Genomic DNA, 17488 nt, shown 5'->3' on the forward strand with positions numbered 1-17488 from the left:
AAATTCTACTTATTCTTTTGAGGTCTAACAAAATAGCAGCTCTTTAATGACCAGTTCCATGCTCACACTCAGCACCAATGCTCTATTCCTCCAATTCAGGCATAATTAAATTCTATACATTTAAGCACAAATGCTACATTGAAAGGTAAATTTTATAACAGAATTTATAAAGGGAATTAAACCATGAATACTGCATATGATCAAACAGAAATACATGTAACCAGATAGATCTAGTTTTAAACGGTATCTTTGCCATCCACAAACTATGATTTTGAACAAGTTACTCAATCTCTTGTCCTAATTTCTTCAACAAAAATTTGGAAAGGACAGTGAGCCCATGATGATTTTGTAAAGATTATACAAGATAATGTCTGTTAAATGCACAGTGCCTGGAATAGGGGTGATCATAAGTATAAAAAATAAAGATTATTATTATGCTTGAAATAGAAAAAGATAATCAATATTTATCAAGTAAATAAGTCTCCATGACATTTTGAAAATTTTTATAACAGATTTACCAAGAATTTTAACTATATCAGCTATCCAGATAGATTCTTTTTCTGAGATGTTTCATTACAGAGGAAGGTTTATTCTTCTTGTGTACAGAGTATTGGTTAGAAGTGAACAATTTATTTTTGCAAAATCGGGTCGTCCTGGGAGCTAAGCAGTTTGCCTTACATGACTAAACTACCATCATAGACCTGTTCTCTTGTCATTTTCTCTGCTTCAGCTTAAAACTCTAGAAACTGCTCAGGTTAGCATGAAATTGTGGCCTTTGTGGAGCCTTTGTGTATCTGATGCTCATATAGAATTTCCCCACAAGTAAGATCTTGAGGACCCACCAAGTGCTAAAGATATTTAATAAGTTGGGGATTGGGCCAGTCTCAATGTCTTCCAGTCATTGTTTTAATTATTAGACAATTACATTTCCTCGACAGATTTCCTTTACTAGCTTGTGAATTGCTCCCTTGTTGAATAATCCCTAGAATTTCTGGGGACAGATAATAGGCAGAAACCATATTCTAATCATGTGAACTTCTTGGAATTGAAGCTCACTATTGATTTTATCTCAAACTGCAAAATTAGCATACCACCAAATACAGTATATAAACCACCACAAAAGCAGACAGACCATCATCTACTTAGCTTCTCCTTCACTTCCTGTCCTCCACCTTGGAAAACAGGTAAGAATTTCAGATTGAAATTTGATGTATTCTTTCTTCACCTTTATTTCAAATGAGGCTGAGTTATGTGAAGAAAATAACCACTTAAAATATAGTCTTTGAAATTATTTAAAGTAGTACTGACACTATTTTCAGCACTTAGATTAAAAAAATAGAAATGTCTATAGAGATTTGGTAAAAGTTATGACTCTATGAGGTTTATGAGTCTAAAAAAATGTATTAACAATGATTACTATTCTTTTAGTACAAGGCCAGTTAGGCTATATTAAAAATATATTTTTTGAATTAATAAGTCTTCCAATTTTGTTAAATATAGAGCAACAATAAAAAAGGATATATTTAAATTATCGTTTGAGGGTATGAATAATTAATGGAAAACCTTTATCCCACAGTAGTTTTAGAGGGAGCATATTGAGTCAAGAAACTGCAAGATGTGTTGGGGATGTGTATTACTTGAAATGTTTATAAATTTTTTTCAGAAATATGTATTCATCAAACTTATTTATTGTCCCCAACATCCCGCTTTATTATTTGGTTTATAATACTTCAAAATATCAAAATAGGCATATCAAATACAGAATTAAGTTAAGAAAAAATGTTTTACTTTGTAAGAAAATTTTAGATGAGACAGAGATGACTTGGAAACAAAAGCAAAGGAAAAAGACTATTTGAAAGAAAAGTACTGTCTTTCAAAACAAAACAAAATGAATAAACAACCATAGTGCTATGAATAAGATAAAAAAGAGTGAGGTAGGGTAGAGGTGATGGCTGAAAAATCTGAGTGGTTGGCCATGAAGTATGAAAATGGTATGTAAGAGTATGTAACCGTAGTAGGCTTTGACCCTGCCTATTTAATAAAGTTTCTATCAGTATTTTTTCTAAAATGCAGTTACTTTTATTATGTATTATCCTTAGTTTCTTTACAAGGAAAGTAATCCTAGCTAAATAAGAAAATAGATTGACCAATATGTTACCGTTCCTTCATTTTCCCATTGACAGGACTTGATAGCCATGAAGGTCTTCATCCTTGCCTGCCTGGTGGCTCTTGCTCTTGCAAGAGAGGTAAGCAAATATCTAAATAATTAAGATATAATGGAATATCTATGTTAGAGAAGAACACCAGCAACATTGTTAAAGTACAAATAAAGCAGAATTTCAACAGATTCATTGCATTTCTTAAAAAAAATCATTTACATTCATCCACTATTTCAATAGTGTGCAGTAGGTGCATAAATCTGGGTCAAATGCTTTCTAAACTACCGTGCCACCAGCTCCTAAAGGAAAAGCAAATGGACAGACAAGTAAACAGACCAAAAAATAAAAAAAGAGAGAGAGAGAGAGAAACAGATATAAAAATGGCAATAATAATATTCCACAGATATGATTGAAGGCATGTGTAACCTAAATAAATGTACCTTATTCCAGTAATAAATTTATGTATCTCTTACTTTATGGCACTGGGACCAATTCTACCTGTGTCAACCCAAAGACATTGAGAGGATGGAGTATCAGGCAATAATTATAATCACAAATATATTTGAAATCATAATAAACTGTTTAAAACAAAGTAAAATAACCTTGTTACCCATCAAAAACTGTTTATTCACATAAGATAAAAATATATCAATAAATTTACTAAATATAAAAGATATAAAAACAACTACCTTTCAAGACTCTCAATAAGAATTTTTTATTTCTCAAACTTGTGAAATAGATAGCTCTGCATAAAGAAGATACAAATTAAATAGGAAAAATGTTTAATAATGAATTACCTGTGGAAACCAAAATGGTGTTTTTTGTTTTTTTCTGTTACAGAAGGAAGAACTCACTGTATCCACTGAGGTAAGATGTTTTTATTCACAAAAAATTTTCCAATCATAAAATATTAACCTTCTGTAGTGATCTAGGAAAAGCCAGTTGTTGATGTTTTATTTTTTTGTTTTTTCCTTTATAGACTGTGGAAAGCCTTTCTAGCAGTGAGGTAAGACAATGTTTTCAGAGGCAATTTCCCAGTTTTGGAACAGTAAAATCTTGTGCTATCTTTCTATGATGTTACATTAGGACAGTTAGATCAAAGCAGCTCAAAAAACACAAGTTTATTTTTTTAAGATTTTATTTTTTTATTTGACAGAGAGGGAGGGATCACAAGTAGGCAGAGAGGCAGGCAGAGAGAGAGGAAGAAGCAGGCTCCCTGCTGAGCAGAAAGCCCAGTGTAGGGCTGGATCCCAGGACCCTGAGATCATGACCTGAGCTGAAGGCTAAAGTTTAACCCACTGAGCCACCCAGGCACCCACTGACATACGTTTTGATGTAAACTTCTATTATTTTTTTTTCCATTGCATATATGTAAGGACAGAATAAATATCTGGAGAATTCAGTATTCTAGCACTTTCTAAGTTGGTGTACTACTTGAAATTACATCATCATAACCCCCCCCTTCCCTTTTTAAAGAACTGTACAGTCTTCTTTTCTGTCTTGAGCTCTCTTTACCCTGTTCTCATTCCCTATTCTGATTTTTATTGAGTGCTGTCTGTGGATCAGACATTTACTAAGAGCTGTGGTACCAAGGAAAAGAGGGATGTCCACAGTGAAGAGCTTGCAACAGACTATGAGAGCAGACATGCAAATGGACACATTTTATAACTTTAGAAAATGAGAGATGGCAAGAGATAGTGTAGTCCTAAATCTGCTGGGGAAAATCAAGTAGGCATTTCTCCTGGTACCACTCTTTTCGGATACGTCATTATCTGCTGGTTAAATTGTACACCAGTATACTTTGCCTCCGTACAAAGCTATCAGACCATTAAGGGAGGCATCTACTTCTTATAATTAATTTGAAGTATAAATATAATAAGCAACCTAAGAATGATCAGAAGAATTAAAAGGTAAAATTCATATTCTCAATGAATATTTTTCTCCTAGAATCAGATAGAATATTAGCAATCATTTTTTTGTCCTGGGAGAGGAGCATAGTGATAGAGAAAAATTAGCATCTATTAAACACCTCTTTTTGTACTATGTTCACTGATTTTCTTTTCTTCTGTAACTGAATTCATTTTTCTTTTATACATCAAGCTTGTGCAGAACACTGCAACATCTAAATTTCAGCAGTTATCCTGAGTTTTTAATATTATCAAACAAGGTGTCCATTTTAACCTATCATGTGCCTTCATTTTCTGATTTGTACTGACAAATAAAGAACATTCATAAAACTAAAACTAATTTTATTTTTATTTTCTGAAGGAATCTATCACGCACATCAACAAGGTAACGCCTTCATATTTGAATGTACTTATTTTCACAATTTCCTACATTTAATTTTTATAGGCAATAACATTTCTTTATATGTGATTTGGTTTTTAGCAGAAACTTGAGAATATTAAGCGTGAGGAACAGCAGCAAAGACAGGTAACTCATTTATGATAAGAATATTTCTAAAATTATTATGAAATATAATATATATAAAATACGTACATATTCATGCTATAGAATTGATAATAAGATAAATGCCAGTGAAGAGATTAAGACCTGTACCCCTGAGGATAAAAATATATTATATGTTTATAAAAAAAATTAAATAAAAAAAGAAAGAAAACAGAATCAGAAAAAAAAAGAGATTAATATTTGACAAAGGCAAGATATTTTTAAGACATAAATGCATTTTTCAAATTCACAATCAATTTGCAGAGTATAAAAAAATTAAGAATAATTCTTGATTTACTTACATTTCTAGCTGGGGAACTAGGTTCCCTTTGGTCTCAAGACGGATACTCCAATGAAAGAGAATGAGAAGGCAATCCGGCACATTCGTTAGCTGTATAATTTTGGCCCCAAGTTACTCTATACTTAATTTTCTTTTCTATAAACTGAGAATATTCCTAATCCCAAGTTTGATAAGCTGACAGACAGTGAATATTTAATGATTTTATATAACATTTTATAGGTTTTATATTAACATTTACAAGTACATGAAGTTCTTAAAACAATTTCTATTATACCGATGAAAGAAATGAGGTACAGAACAACTGAGTACATAATTGTCTGACAGTATCACACAGTTATTAAGCAGTAGAGCTTGCTTAAAATTAAAGATTTTCTTTGAAAACATAACATTCTTCATTTAATTAAATTACACTTGTGGTAACATGTGTCTAATTGTAGTATTTCAACTTCCCTATTTATCAATGAAGTTGTACGGTTTGGGACTTGTGCCAATATTTCCTAAATCAAAATGAACTTACAAATTGATGCCTCTTGAAAAACTCAAAATAACTACCTTCTCCCGAGGGAAGTAGTGCTAGAAGATGGCTGGTGTTAAGTAGCTCCTTGAATGAAGCTGTAAAATAAGATTTAATTTTCATTCAAACAACAGCAACAACAACAAATAAACCTTGTAGTAATCCCTCTCAGCCTCTTGAAATAGATCTTCATTATATGAACACGATTTGCTCTATTATCAAAGCATTATGTTGAAAGTCCGTGCCCATGAAGACCGAAGTGGACAGCTAGAGCTATCTAGGCGATTTAGAACAAGGTGAAATGCCTTGGAATCTGCAGACACTGATTTCAGCTTGTTCTGTAGGTTCACCTAGGAAGGGAGTGAGGCAAGGGGACCTCCCTCAGTGAACATTTTACTCATTAGTCTTCTTCATCTGACTGAAAATAATTTCTTAATCAAATCAGTAAAAGATTTTTCTTCCCTCTTTTCACTCAATTACGATTGTTCAAAAGGCAGTAGCTTAGATCATCACACATGACTGTGACGACTGAATCATGGACCCAAACACTCTTTTCTTTCCTTCCAGGATGAACGCCAGAATAAAATCCACCTCCTTGCCCAGCAACAGCCTCTGGTCTTTCCTAATGCCGACCCCACCCCCTTTGCTATCCTTCCACAGAATGTCCTGCCTCTTGCTCAGCCCGCTGTGGTGCTGCCTCTCCCTCAGCCCGAAATAGTGCAGGTCCCCCAAATTAAGGAGAACATCCTTGCGACGCGCAAAATGATGCCCTTTCTGAAATCTCCAGGAGCGCCCCTTTTGAACAGCCAAATCCAGAATCTTGCCGAGCCTGAAAATCTGCACTTGGCTCAGCTCCAGCCTCAGCCTCTGCCTCTGCCTCTGCCTCTGCCCCTGCCCCTGCCTCAGCCTCTGCCTCTGCCTCTGCCTCTGCTCCAGCCCCTGATGCAGCAGACCCCCCAGCCTCTTCCTCAGACTCCCATGCTTGCTCCTCAGCCCCTGCTGGCCATCCCACAGTCCAAAGTCCAGGCTCTTCCCCAGCAAGTGCTGCCCATCCCCCAGAGAAACATGCCCCTACAAGCCTTTCTGCTGTACCAGCAGCCTTCTCCTGAGGCCCATCCAGTGACTCAACCACTTGCCCCAGTTTACAACTCTGCTCTTGTAAGTCCAAACTTCCTAATTCTGCTTTCTCACTTACCACGTGAATACGGTGAGAGAGGAAATGTGAGAATGAAAGAATAAATGAATAATGAATGGATCTACAAGCGCTTTGTTTGGATTGGTGATTCTCAATACTAGCAACATAACAGATAATACATAATCCATAATACGTAGTAGTAAAACTTTTTCTCTCCAAAATCCCAATGTCTGGGACTACCTGCAGAGATTCTGATATAATTATTCTGATCTTCTATGTAGAAGATACTATTGGGAACAAATTATTTCAGAAGGTTCTGATTTAATTGGTCTCTTGAGAATTTGGATAAAGAGGATTAAGGCTTGTTAAAGCTGGAATTAAACTTGATAGTCTGGCCTTGGAATAAGGAAGGCTTATTATTTTCTACAATTTTGAAGTTTTCCTTGTATGTGTCTATTCTGCAAATGCCTTATTTCATATCATGTTTCGATGACTATTTCATTCTCAGAGAATTCTTAAGGAATGTGTCTTTGTCGAATGCAAATTGTATATTTATTTATTTTGCTTTTTTAATTTTTTTTTTTTTTTTTACTTTTAAGGTTTAAGAGAATTTCAACATTAATGTCCCCTTCTCACTTTTGGTAAGTTTTGGGAATTTGGAGATTAGACTGAACCTTTTTATAGATGATATCTTTTTACATTTCATCCTATTGGATAAGTCCAAGACAGGAACAAACTTTATCAATATACCAACTTATTTATTAATGATCCAAGTATCATGGATGTCTTTACGGTTGACTAACATCTACTGACCTGAGAGTATGTATCAGATTTTAATTATGTGTTATTGACAGATTTGACTGGCTTGCATTCAAATGCCTATGTTCTGATACTTGATTGTCATCTTTTTTTAGGAAAAACTGAAAATAGTATTTCCTACTTTTATGTGAATGTATTTGAGATTTTTTAAAAGATTACTTTCATTCTCATTCTAACTTAGGCTTCATAACTTCAATTGTTTTTAATCTCATTTAAAATGTACACATTATCTTTTAATTCATTAGCCAAACTAAAATTAATTATTTCAGGTACGAGGTTTAAAAAGAGAGAATATAGCTTTGGGATTTATAAAATACAACTCTGTATGTGATCATGATAGACTAGACACTTCACTAAACCAATATCAGCTGATATTTAGTCATACAGGAATTTTTATATGCCTCCAAGGTAGGGCTCAACATTTTGCATTTATAACAAAATTTTGCCTTGCAAATTAATCACACCAAAATTACAGATGAGGAGGGATAGTTACAGTATATAACATAACAAACTCTATATGTTCTTTATATTCTACAGAACTGACTGTGACTGGAAATGTGGCATCTTTTCACTTGGCATCCTGAAAGCAAAATTGATCATTTTTGTATGAATCTCCATGGAAAAAAATGAAAAATTTGTCTTTTATTTATTTTATGTACTATATGGCATTCATCTTGATCTGAATTTGACTTATAAACTCTACATTTTCCAAATTGTAATTCAATAATACATCAGAATTTAATTTTGAGTTGGAAATACCCTAAACTTGGGAAAAATATGTATATTTCTGGAATTGTGTTTGTTACTATTTAAGTATCTATTTCCTAGCCAGTCATTTCAATAAATTAATCCTTGAGGCATATTTAAGTTTCTCTGTCTTTATTATAATTTTTTAAACCTGAGTTGGCCTTAAGATTATTGTCAATTTCAGATTATTGGTATTAAATATAGCCATGGAGGAACTGAAATTGAATAGGATGTTTTGAATTGAATGGTAAAGAATATCAAAAAGTGGAGGAAAAGAGGGTGGTCACATATCATGTTTGCTCTAGAAAGTCTCGGTTTACACCCATTACCTAGTTAAACCATGTAACTTGCGCCTTTCACTCTCAATCATACCCAGGATTGGATGTTACATTTTATGGTCACTGTGGGGAAAAAAAAAAAAAAAAAGCTTCAAATGTAAAAGCTGATTCACAGCTCAGCCACATGTAGGGAAGTAGTGCTATGACACTTACTCAGTCCTTCAGAACTTCAATTTCCACATCTATAAAACAGGCGATTCAAAGGTTTTTATTGAAGTTTTAATATGATTAGTGTCCTGCTCAGATATAAGACAATTGCTCCCTATAGCTCCGTATTACTGACTCCACTTACACCAGAGCAGGAAGAGCCAGTATCACAATCAGAATGAATGAGGTTATGTGATTTTCGCCAATAATGCCCAAGAAATAAGAGTTAACATGAGTCTCTAGTATCTATTTTTCTTTGATTGCTGAGTGATTGTCTCGTTGTAATGAATAATCCCCCCACCAACTACCACGCCCGTACACTCAACCTCATCCCTTGAATTTACACAGTGACTCGTCCTTACCAATTATTCCATCTTCCCTGCCATCCTCAGTGATCTCCTCACCTAAGGATCAAGTGTGAGACAACTCATGCTATAACATCTTCCCTTTTTAAAGAAAATTCCATTTCAGGACCGGACACGTTCAAACTCCTCCCAGTCTTTCAGGCTACTCTGTGGCAACTGTTAGAGAAGAACTATCCGTACGGAATATATTATGCTTTCATTAATCTGCTTCTGTCAAAGTTTTGTTCCTATAGAAATCACTTTTTTCCAAGGTTACCAACAACTTTTGTCTTGCTAATCTGTATTCATTTTACCCAACCTCTCAGAGCTATTTGTTAGAGTTGATCATCCTTTTTTTTGGAAATATCATACTTTTCTTCATTTGAAATTTTAAACCTTGGCTTCTCTCTTAATGCATTAGCCATTTCTTTGCGGTCTCTTTTCTGGCGTTTCTTTTTCCAACCTTTAAATGTTGGAGTCCCCTAAAGGTTTAGCCTTACTCTGGATAGTTCCATGGCTTGAAGTCCATTCATGAGTTCAAAGCTTCTAAATGTGTATCTCTGAACTCATTCTTTCCTGAAGTCCAAACTCACACACTCAACTCGCCTTCTTGGCTTCCACATTAACATCGTAAATCTGTCACAGCCAAGCATAGCTCTTCGTCTGGATCCAGGCTCTGAATTGCTCAAATTGAATTGGGAATTCCAGAAAGAGAAAAAAGTGATATACTAATATAGAGACAATAGACTTACTTGAATAAGAACTTTCCCCAAAGAGTTTCTTAATGGCCAATAAACATAAGAAAAGCTACTCAACATCACCAGTCCTCAGGAAAATGCTACTTAAAGCTCCCACAAGATATTATGACATAATCACCAGAGTGATCAAAATGAAAAAAAAAATGTCCTTACTGATTGTTTTTTTTTTTTTTAAGATTTTATTTCTTTATTGACAGAGAGAAATCACAAGTAGATGGAGAGGCAGGCAGAGAGAGAGAGAGAGGGAAGCAGGCTCCCTGCTGAGCAGAGAGCCCGATGCGGGACTTGATCCCAGGACCCCGAGATTATGACTTGAGCCGAAGGCAGCGGCTTAACCCACTGAGCCACCCAGGCGCCCCTGTCCTCACTAATTGTTAGCAAAAACAAACAATGACAATGCCAAGCAATGATGATGTAAATGTAAACAAGCAGGAGCCCCTTGGAAACCTGTGTCAGTCTTTGTCAAAGATCAACATCTGCATATCTTGTGACTAGAGGTTTTACTCTTAAGAATATAACCAACAGGTGTACTTGGGTGGCTCAGTTGGTTAAATGTATGCCTTCAGCTCAGGGCATGAACTGGGATCAGGCTCTGGGCTGGGCTCCCTACTCAGCAGGAGACTGAATGATAGGTAACCAAACACAAAATACACAAGATTTTACACCATTAATATTACATATTAGAATTTATGAAAATTAATTTCTAGTGCACTAAGTTAGACATTGGTTATCAGAGGGGAGGTAGAACTTGAGAGCGAACATGAAGTGTTGCTTTCAGAGGCTAGTGATAGTCATTCCCTTAAACTAGAGGATGTGTACTTTGTGATAATCTTTTGGTGTGTGCGCTTTTCTATTTGCCTGTTTTTGCTTTAAAAACGTAAATGTAGGAGCACCTGGGTGGCTCAGTGGGGTAAGCATCTACCTTCAGCTCAGGTCATGGTCTCAGGGTCTTGGGATCAAGTCCCACATCAGGCTCTCTGTTCAGCAGGGAGGCTGCTCCCCACCCCTCTCTCTGCCTGCCTCTCTGCCTACTTGTGATCTCTGTCTGTCAAATAAATGAATAAAATCTTTAAAAAATGTATAGTACATGTAAAATCATGTATTTCTTTATTAGTGTCTTGCCTACCTTTTTTTTTCTCTAAAGGGTGGGGGGGCTTCCCCAGTGTGCAGTCAACTCTCCGGCTCTAGACTTAAATATAATTCCACACTAGGCCAGTGAATCCAGTTTCCTCAGAAATCAGGGAATGGTTGCCTCAATCTACTGAAAGGTGTATGCTTTTAACCCCTGCTGGGGTGATATTTGAAAAAAATGGGAAGCAAGAGATGGGAGAGGTTGCAGATTAATTGCTGCTTCATTTTTTCCTCTGTTACCAATCAGAGGTACATGCAGTTCTATGCAACCTGTGTTCATTCCATAATAATCACCTTCAGTTTTTTTTATTGCCGAAAAGACTGAGAGGACTCAAGCAGCTTATACTGTAATAAAGACAGCTTTATTACAGGCAAAAAATGGAAGACAGCAACAGCAAGAGAAGGATACACAGCAAGACAGGGGCTAAGATCTCAGGAGCAACTTGTTTGTCCTCCCACTGCTGGTAGCCCAGAATATGCTTCATTTCCAGCTCTCGAACCACCCATAGAGGCTGCACAAAATGCTTCCATCCCAGGAAGCTCAAAACTACGGGATGAAACCAGGGAGGGAGACAAACCCTAAGAGACTCTTAATCTCAGGAGACAAGCTGAGGGTTGCTGGAGGGGAGGGGACTGGGAGGGATGGGGTAACTGGGGATGGACATCGGGGAGGGAATGTGTTGTGGTGAGCGCTGTGAAGCGGGTGAGACTGACGATTCACAGACCTGTGCCCTGGAAACAAATATTTCATTATACAGTAATAAAAAAACAAAACAAAACAAAACCCCTACTTATTGGAAGGGTCTCTTAAAAACCTTGTCATGCAGGGATATTTTAGCTCCATGACCAGTCTTAACTGTTGAAAACCATCCCTGCTTCACTCTCCCATGCCTAGATCCCATTGAAGCCTGGTACAGACCATACGCAATCCCGACAAACTGATCTATCCTTCCCAAAGCAAAGCACAGGTGTATGGTTATAATATCATTTGCCTTTAGCTATTAAATACCATTGTTGGCCAAGAGTAAGTGACTCTAGAGATAAGCATGCAGTCATCCAGAACGACTGAGATTGATGCTCTGTTACACATAGCCTTTCTGGAGAAAACTTGTGTGCTGAGAAAGTGTACCTGCTGATACCCTTCGACTGTAGTGAAGTGGTTCTCGCCTTGCTTTGTATCTTTCCTTATCTCCAGTTTCTTAGGGTGCAACCATTTATATAATTCATAAGTACTTCCAAGTGAACTTCAATAAATAGAAGCTGAAGTTATAGAAAATTACAAATATTTGCATATATACAAAGTCGATGAGCTATAAAATATTGCAACAAAGTTGATATTGACTTTAATGAAATATGTCAATAGGACAGAACATATTTCTCTCTTTCAGAATTATCAATTGGACTTAAGAAATGTTTAGAGAGAACCAATCTGAAACCCAATCTAAGTACTCCAAAAATATTAAATTTTATGGATAAGTGAGCATAAGTGGATACACTTGTGTCCCCTCAAAAGTTACATTTAAGTCCTAACCCAGGTACCTATGAATAAAACCTTACTTGAATATAGGACGTTTATAGATGTAGTTAAGATAAGGTAATCTAGGTTAGATGGCTTCTTAATCCAACAATTATTGTCCTTATAAGAAAGGAAAATTTGGTCATGGACATACACAGAGAAAAGATAGCCATGTGAATATGGAAGCAGAAATTGGAGTTTTAAAGTTATAAGATGCAGCCACAATTTAAGAGATGCTGAGGATTGCTAACAACCACCAAAAGCTAGAAAGAGCCCAGGAGGGATCTCTAGATCTTTCAGAGTATGCATGGCCCTACCAACACATAGATTTCAGATCTCTAACCTCCAGACTATGAGAGAATAAGTTTCTGTTATTTTTAAGCCACCCAGTTTTTGGTACTTGGTTATAGAAGCCCTAGGAAACTAGTAAAACGAAGCATACAGATTTGGGTTACATTTTGTTCACAAATCATTTGAAAACCTTGGACAAAATTATCTTAAAAATGGAGAACCAAAAAATTCCTGCCTTACTGAAATTATTGAAAAAATTAAAAAGCTGACAAATGGAAAGATGTTGAAATTTAGTCCCCAAAGGGAGAAAAAAAATTTAATGGTGAAAACTCGAATATCGTAAGACTTAATTCTGAACTACAATTCCAATTTGGTATATCTTAGCATGTAATCGTAGAAGATTTTAATGACTCTCAGATAAAAAAGTGAGCATATATTCTAAGCCAGGAATGTCATAATACCCAAAGGGAGAGGTCCTTGCTCCAGGCAGAGTCAATTAACTTTCTTCTACTGATCCGTTAATACTCACAGAAACTGTGGGGTAATCATTTCCTGTGGAATTTAGGAGCTGAATAACCATGAAACCCGGAGGTGGAGGCAAGCCATCTTTCTTATCTCCTGCAAATTAAGTCAGTCCAAAAAAGAGTGGTAGCAAAGGATAAACAAAAGTGTTAATAACCGCCTTCAAGTGCCTAAATCCAACTGTACTTGACTCTTGGGATTTTTAGTTACATGAGCTAATAAATTCCCTTCTTTTTTTTTTTTTTCTCCATTAATTTGAGGTAAGGTTTAATTATGTCAGTTGGCATCACAATATTCCTGACCAAATAGAATAGAATTCCTGTATGTTATGGTTCTGTGACAGTGGATGTTCTACTGCTTATGGCCGTAGAGCTTAAATTTTTGAAGGAAAAACAAATCCAAGGTTGAGTTTTCTGGTTTTTTGTTTTTGTTTTTGTTTTTTAAATTACACAATGGATGCCTTAGTTCAAGTAACCATATAAAAAATACCATGAGCTGAATGGCTTAAATAACATTCATTTCTTACAACTCTGGGGGGATGGGGGTTCAAGTTCAAGGCCCCAGCGGATCCTGTGTCTGGTGAAAGCTTGCAGACTGCCATCTTCTTGCTGTATCTTCACACAGTAGAGAGAAAGACAGAGAAAGATAGAGAAAGAGAGCATCTCTCTCAGATTTTTTCTAATGATGACATTAATCTCACTCCTTAAGTTTCCACACTCAATGTCCAGTTGCCTCCAAACACCCCACATACAACTACCTTCCCATTAGGAATAGGGGATTCAACATATGCACATAGGGGAAACACCAACACTCAATCTATAGTAATTAAAATAATAAGAATTTACAATGTTGTAGGTCTCTTGTGAAATTTAGGAAAGTGAGATACCAGTTATTAGGAAAAGATGAAACATATTGGGAGATATGAAAGTTTAGAGCACCCCAACTCCCAAATGCTTCTGAAACTTTCATTGTGCCTTTGTTTAACGTAGCTAATGATTGCCTTAACTCTTAATTGCCCCTTCTCACTTTTACTTCAACCTTGACATGGCTCAGCAGGTAGAATAAAAAATATTAGAAAGCCCTTCCCTTAACGTACAGTAGAGTAGTGTTTTAGGGACTGGAAGTGGGCAACAAAGAGAAGGGGACTATCCATTTTGTGTTAAAAAAAATTAGACCATATTAAAAAAGAGGTAATTTTACCTGCCAATTCACATTTCTACTTTCTCCTGTGAGTCCCAATACGTGGTCACACTTAATGTATGCATGACAACAACAGATTGCAAGCAGTAGCAGAAAGAGAAGGTATATACTCTTCAGTTTATGATCAGCATCATCGCCCTCTGCCCCATAATTTTCTCACTCATTCATGTTATCTGCTGGGTTCTAGAAGGTTTGTAACCATAATAAAAAAGGAAACATTTAAAAACTATCTGTAGGGGCGCCTGGGTGGCTCAGTGGGTTAAGCCTCTGCCTTCGGCTCAGGTCATGATCTCGGGGTCCTGGGATTGAGTCCCGCATCGGGCTCTCTGCTCGGAAGGGAGCCTGCTTCCTCCTCTCTCTCTCTGTCTGCCTCTCTGCCTACTTGTGATCTCTGTCAAATAAATAAATAAAATCTTAAAAAAAAAAACTATCTGTAGATAGATATACTTAATTTTAATGACCCACTACTTCCCCATGTCTATGGGGAAGCATAGATGACTTAATCATTTCCATAAAAAAATGGATTTTTGTAAAAGTCTTTTTTCCCTAACTATATTTGACTGAAAACTATATTAGGAGGCACATAGTAATTAAATTGTATTTCTGACCCCAGGAAAGATGAATAAGCCCATTCACCAAAGTGATTGCAAATAAACTCCTGAAGTAAGGTATAAAATTAAAATTTTTAAAGATTTAGTGGAGGAGAGGTCGTGGTGGTAATAATTGTATGAAAAATGGTCAAAAAAGAGGTGACATCTGTGGAAGTTAATCATTATAACCCTAGGAAAAATTTTATGGCAATTTTATCAGGGTTATTTTATGTATATATAACTATAAAAATACTTTGGTGAACAGAATCTGTCTAATAAAAAGACTTCTGGCTCAAGCTACCAACAGAGAGTGATGATTCACCCCAATTGCTGAATAAGAATTAATTTATGGATCTATAACCTTTGAATTTAGAAAAATCAATATTCTGTAGGAGGCATCTTTCTATAATGTCATATTTCCAATCCTGATCCTTGTCTTCGACCTATGAGTTTTGGAGCATTTACATAAAGAAATGAACTAACTGATCTTCCGACAGACTCTGGGATACATTCTCTATCTTACCACTCATTCTTTGGAGAATATTCTGATGATTTGTGGTTCATATTGGGATTTCTTTGAGTCAAGTAATAATTGATGTTGTCCCCACAGTTTACCTCCTTCCAAGCCTAGTCTAAATCATTAACAGTAAGTCTTCTGCTCAGAGTGGGAATTGGTATACTTAGAGACTGGTCTAATTCCCGTATTACCTCCCTGATGGATGGAGTAAAAGGTAAAAAAATTACTGAACATAAACCATTTTTATGTCTCTTTCTATAATAAAATAATAATTTTGCATCTCTGGGGAAATTGCAGCAACTGTGAAAGACTAAAAGATGTAAAGAAAGTGAATTGTATCATTATTCCTTTTCCCATTTGACCTTTTTTGGAAATATTTTATTTATTTATTTATTTATTTGTCAGAGAGATAGAGAGAGAGAGAGAGAGAACACAAGCAGAGGGAGCAGCAGGCAAAGGGAGAAGGAGACTCCCTGCTGAGCAAGGAGCCCGATGTGGAGCTCCATCCCAGGACCCTGGGATCATGACCTGAGCCAAAGGCAGACACTTAACGGATTCAGCCACCCAGACATCGCTCCATTTGGCCTTTTCAATGCCTTCTTGGAAAGTAACAGTGGGTTATTACAAATTTAATGTAGTGGTGACAACTCATTTTTAAATTTTTATTATTAATGTAACTAATGTAACAATGGATTATTACAAATTTAATGAAGTGACAACTCAGTTTTAAATTTTTATTATTAATGTAACTAACGTTACATTAGTTTCAGGTGCACAACATAGTGATTGGACGACTTTATACATTATGCTATCCTCACCACAAGTATAGCTACCACCATACAACACTCTCAAAATACCACTGACTGTATTCTCTATGCTGCACCTTTTGCCCTCTTGATTTATTCATTCCATAACTGGAAGCCTATATCTCCCATTCCCTTCCACCCATTTTGCCCATCCTACCCACCCAACTTACAGGTGGTATTTTTAAATATGGTGTCACATAAATCTCTGATACTCACAATTTTTTCTCCATCCTGCCTTTCAAACTAAAGAAAAAGGAGAAAACAATACCAGAAACAGCTTGCTTTCATCTTCAGAGGCTTACACCTCATGAGACAGTTTTAAGGGCAAGTCTACTTTAGGCTTGCACTGTACTTTAGCCTGAAGGAAATATGACTATCTTATTTCATGGCTCATTGTGCATTCATTAATTATTTTTGTGCATATCATTCATTATTTTTTATTAAATAAAAAAATATTTATTTATTTATTTGAGAGAGGAAAGAGAGAGAGCAAGAGTGGGGAGGAGGGGTAGAGGGAAAAATCTTCAAGCAGACCCCCACTGAATGTGGAGTCTGACATGGGACCCAATCTTACAACCCATGAGATCTGAGTGGAAACCAAGAGTCAGACTCCACCAACTAAGCCACCCAGGTGCCCCTTAATGACCTTAGTTCTATAGGATTCATGACACAAGAAATATAAAGTATCCTTGAGGGCTCGGGAAGTGATATGATGACAGAAGCTGGTAGATACATTTTATGAAGACACGAGGGTCTACACTCCCCATTAATGTCTCGCTGGTCCAGTAGTTTGAGTATCTGATAAACTTTCTCTAGACAAAAAAACAAAAAAACAACAAGTTGTTTCACCATGTACTTCTTAACACTGAGAGAAGGTGGAAGACCCAATGCTAAATGGCTTTCAGGCAAAAAATTCATGTTTGGGTGTTATGCATATATAATATATATTATAGGTAAGATGAAGAGCCATTGATGGCTTAGGCCATGCTACAGGAGGCCTTCTCACATGTATGTTATTGCCTGGTAAATACAATAGTTCTTAAAGGGTCATAGCATGTTGGATTGGTTGGGAATCTGGAATATACCCTCAAAAGTACATCTCACCTGGGGCTTTTAGGATATCAGAACAAGTGAGGATTGTTGTCTTGAGAAAGAGCTCTTCCTTGGGCTCTGGAGGATACTATTCAGCCCACCCTAGCCACTAA

At 36.2% G+C, this 17488-nt stretch overlaps 1 protein-coding gene across 1 annotated transcript; it reads left to right on the forward strand.

Annotated features, from left to right (window-relative positions):
• The first annotated feature begins 1139 nt into the window (after nucleotides 1–1139).
• On the forward strand, nucleotides 1140–8238 carry CSN2 (casein beta). Its single transcript, XM_082726956.1, has 9 exons — nucleotides 1140–1184; nucleotides 2184–2246; nucleotides 3000–3026; nucleotides 3139–3165; nucleotides 4428–4451; nucleotides 4548–4592; nucleotides 5990–6580; nucleotides 7157–7198; nucleotides 7914–8238. The coding sequence occupies exons 2-8, from the start codon at nucleotides 2196–2198 to the stop codon at nucleotides 7160–7162; spliced, it is 771 nt and encodes a 256-aa protein (XP_082583082.1). The 5' UTR covers nucleotides 1140–1184; nucleotides 2184–2195; the 3' UTR covers nucleotides 7163–7198; nucleotides 7914–8238.
• The last annotated feature ends 9250 nt before the right edge of the window (nucleotides 8239–17488 follow it).

The sequence above is a fragment of the Mustela nivalis genome (assembly GCF_964662115.1).
Source record: "Mustela nivalis genome assembly, chromosome: 4".
Lineage (NCBI taxonomy): Eukaryota > Metazoa > Chordata > Mammalia > Carnivora > Mustelidae > Mustela > Mustela nivalis.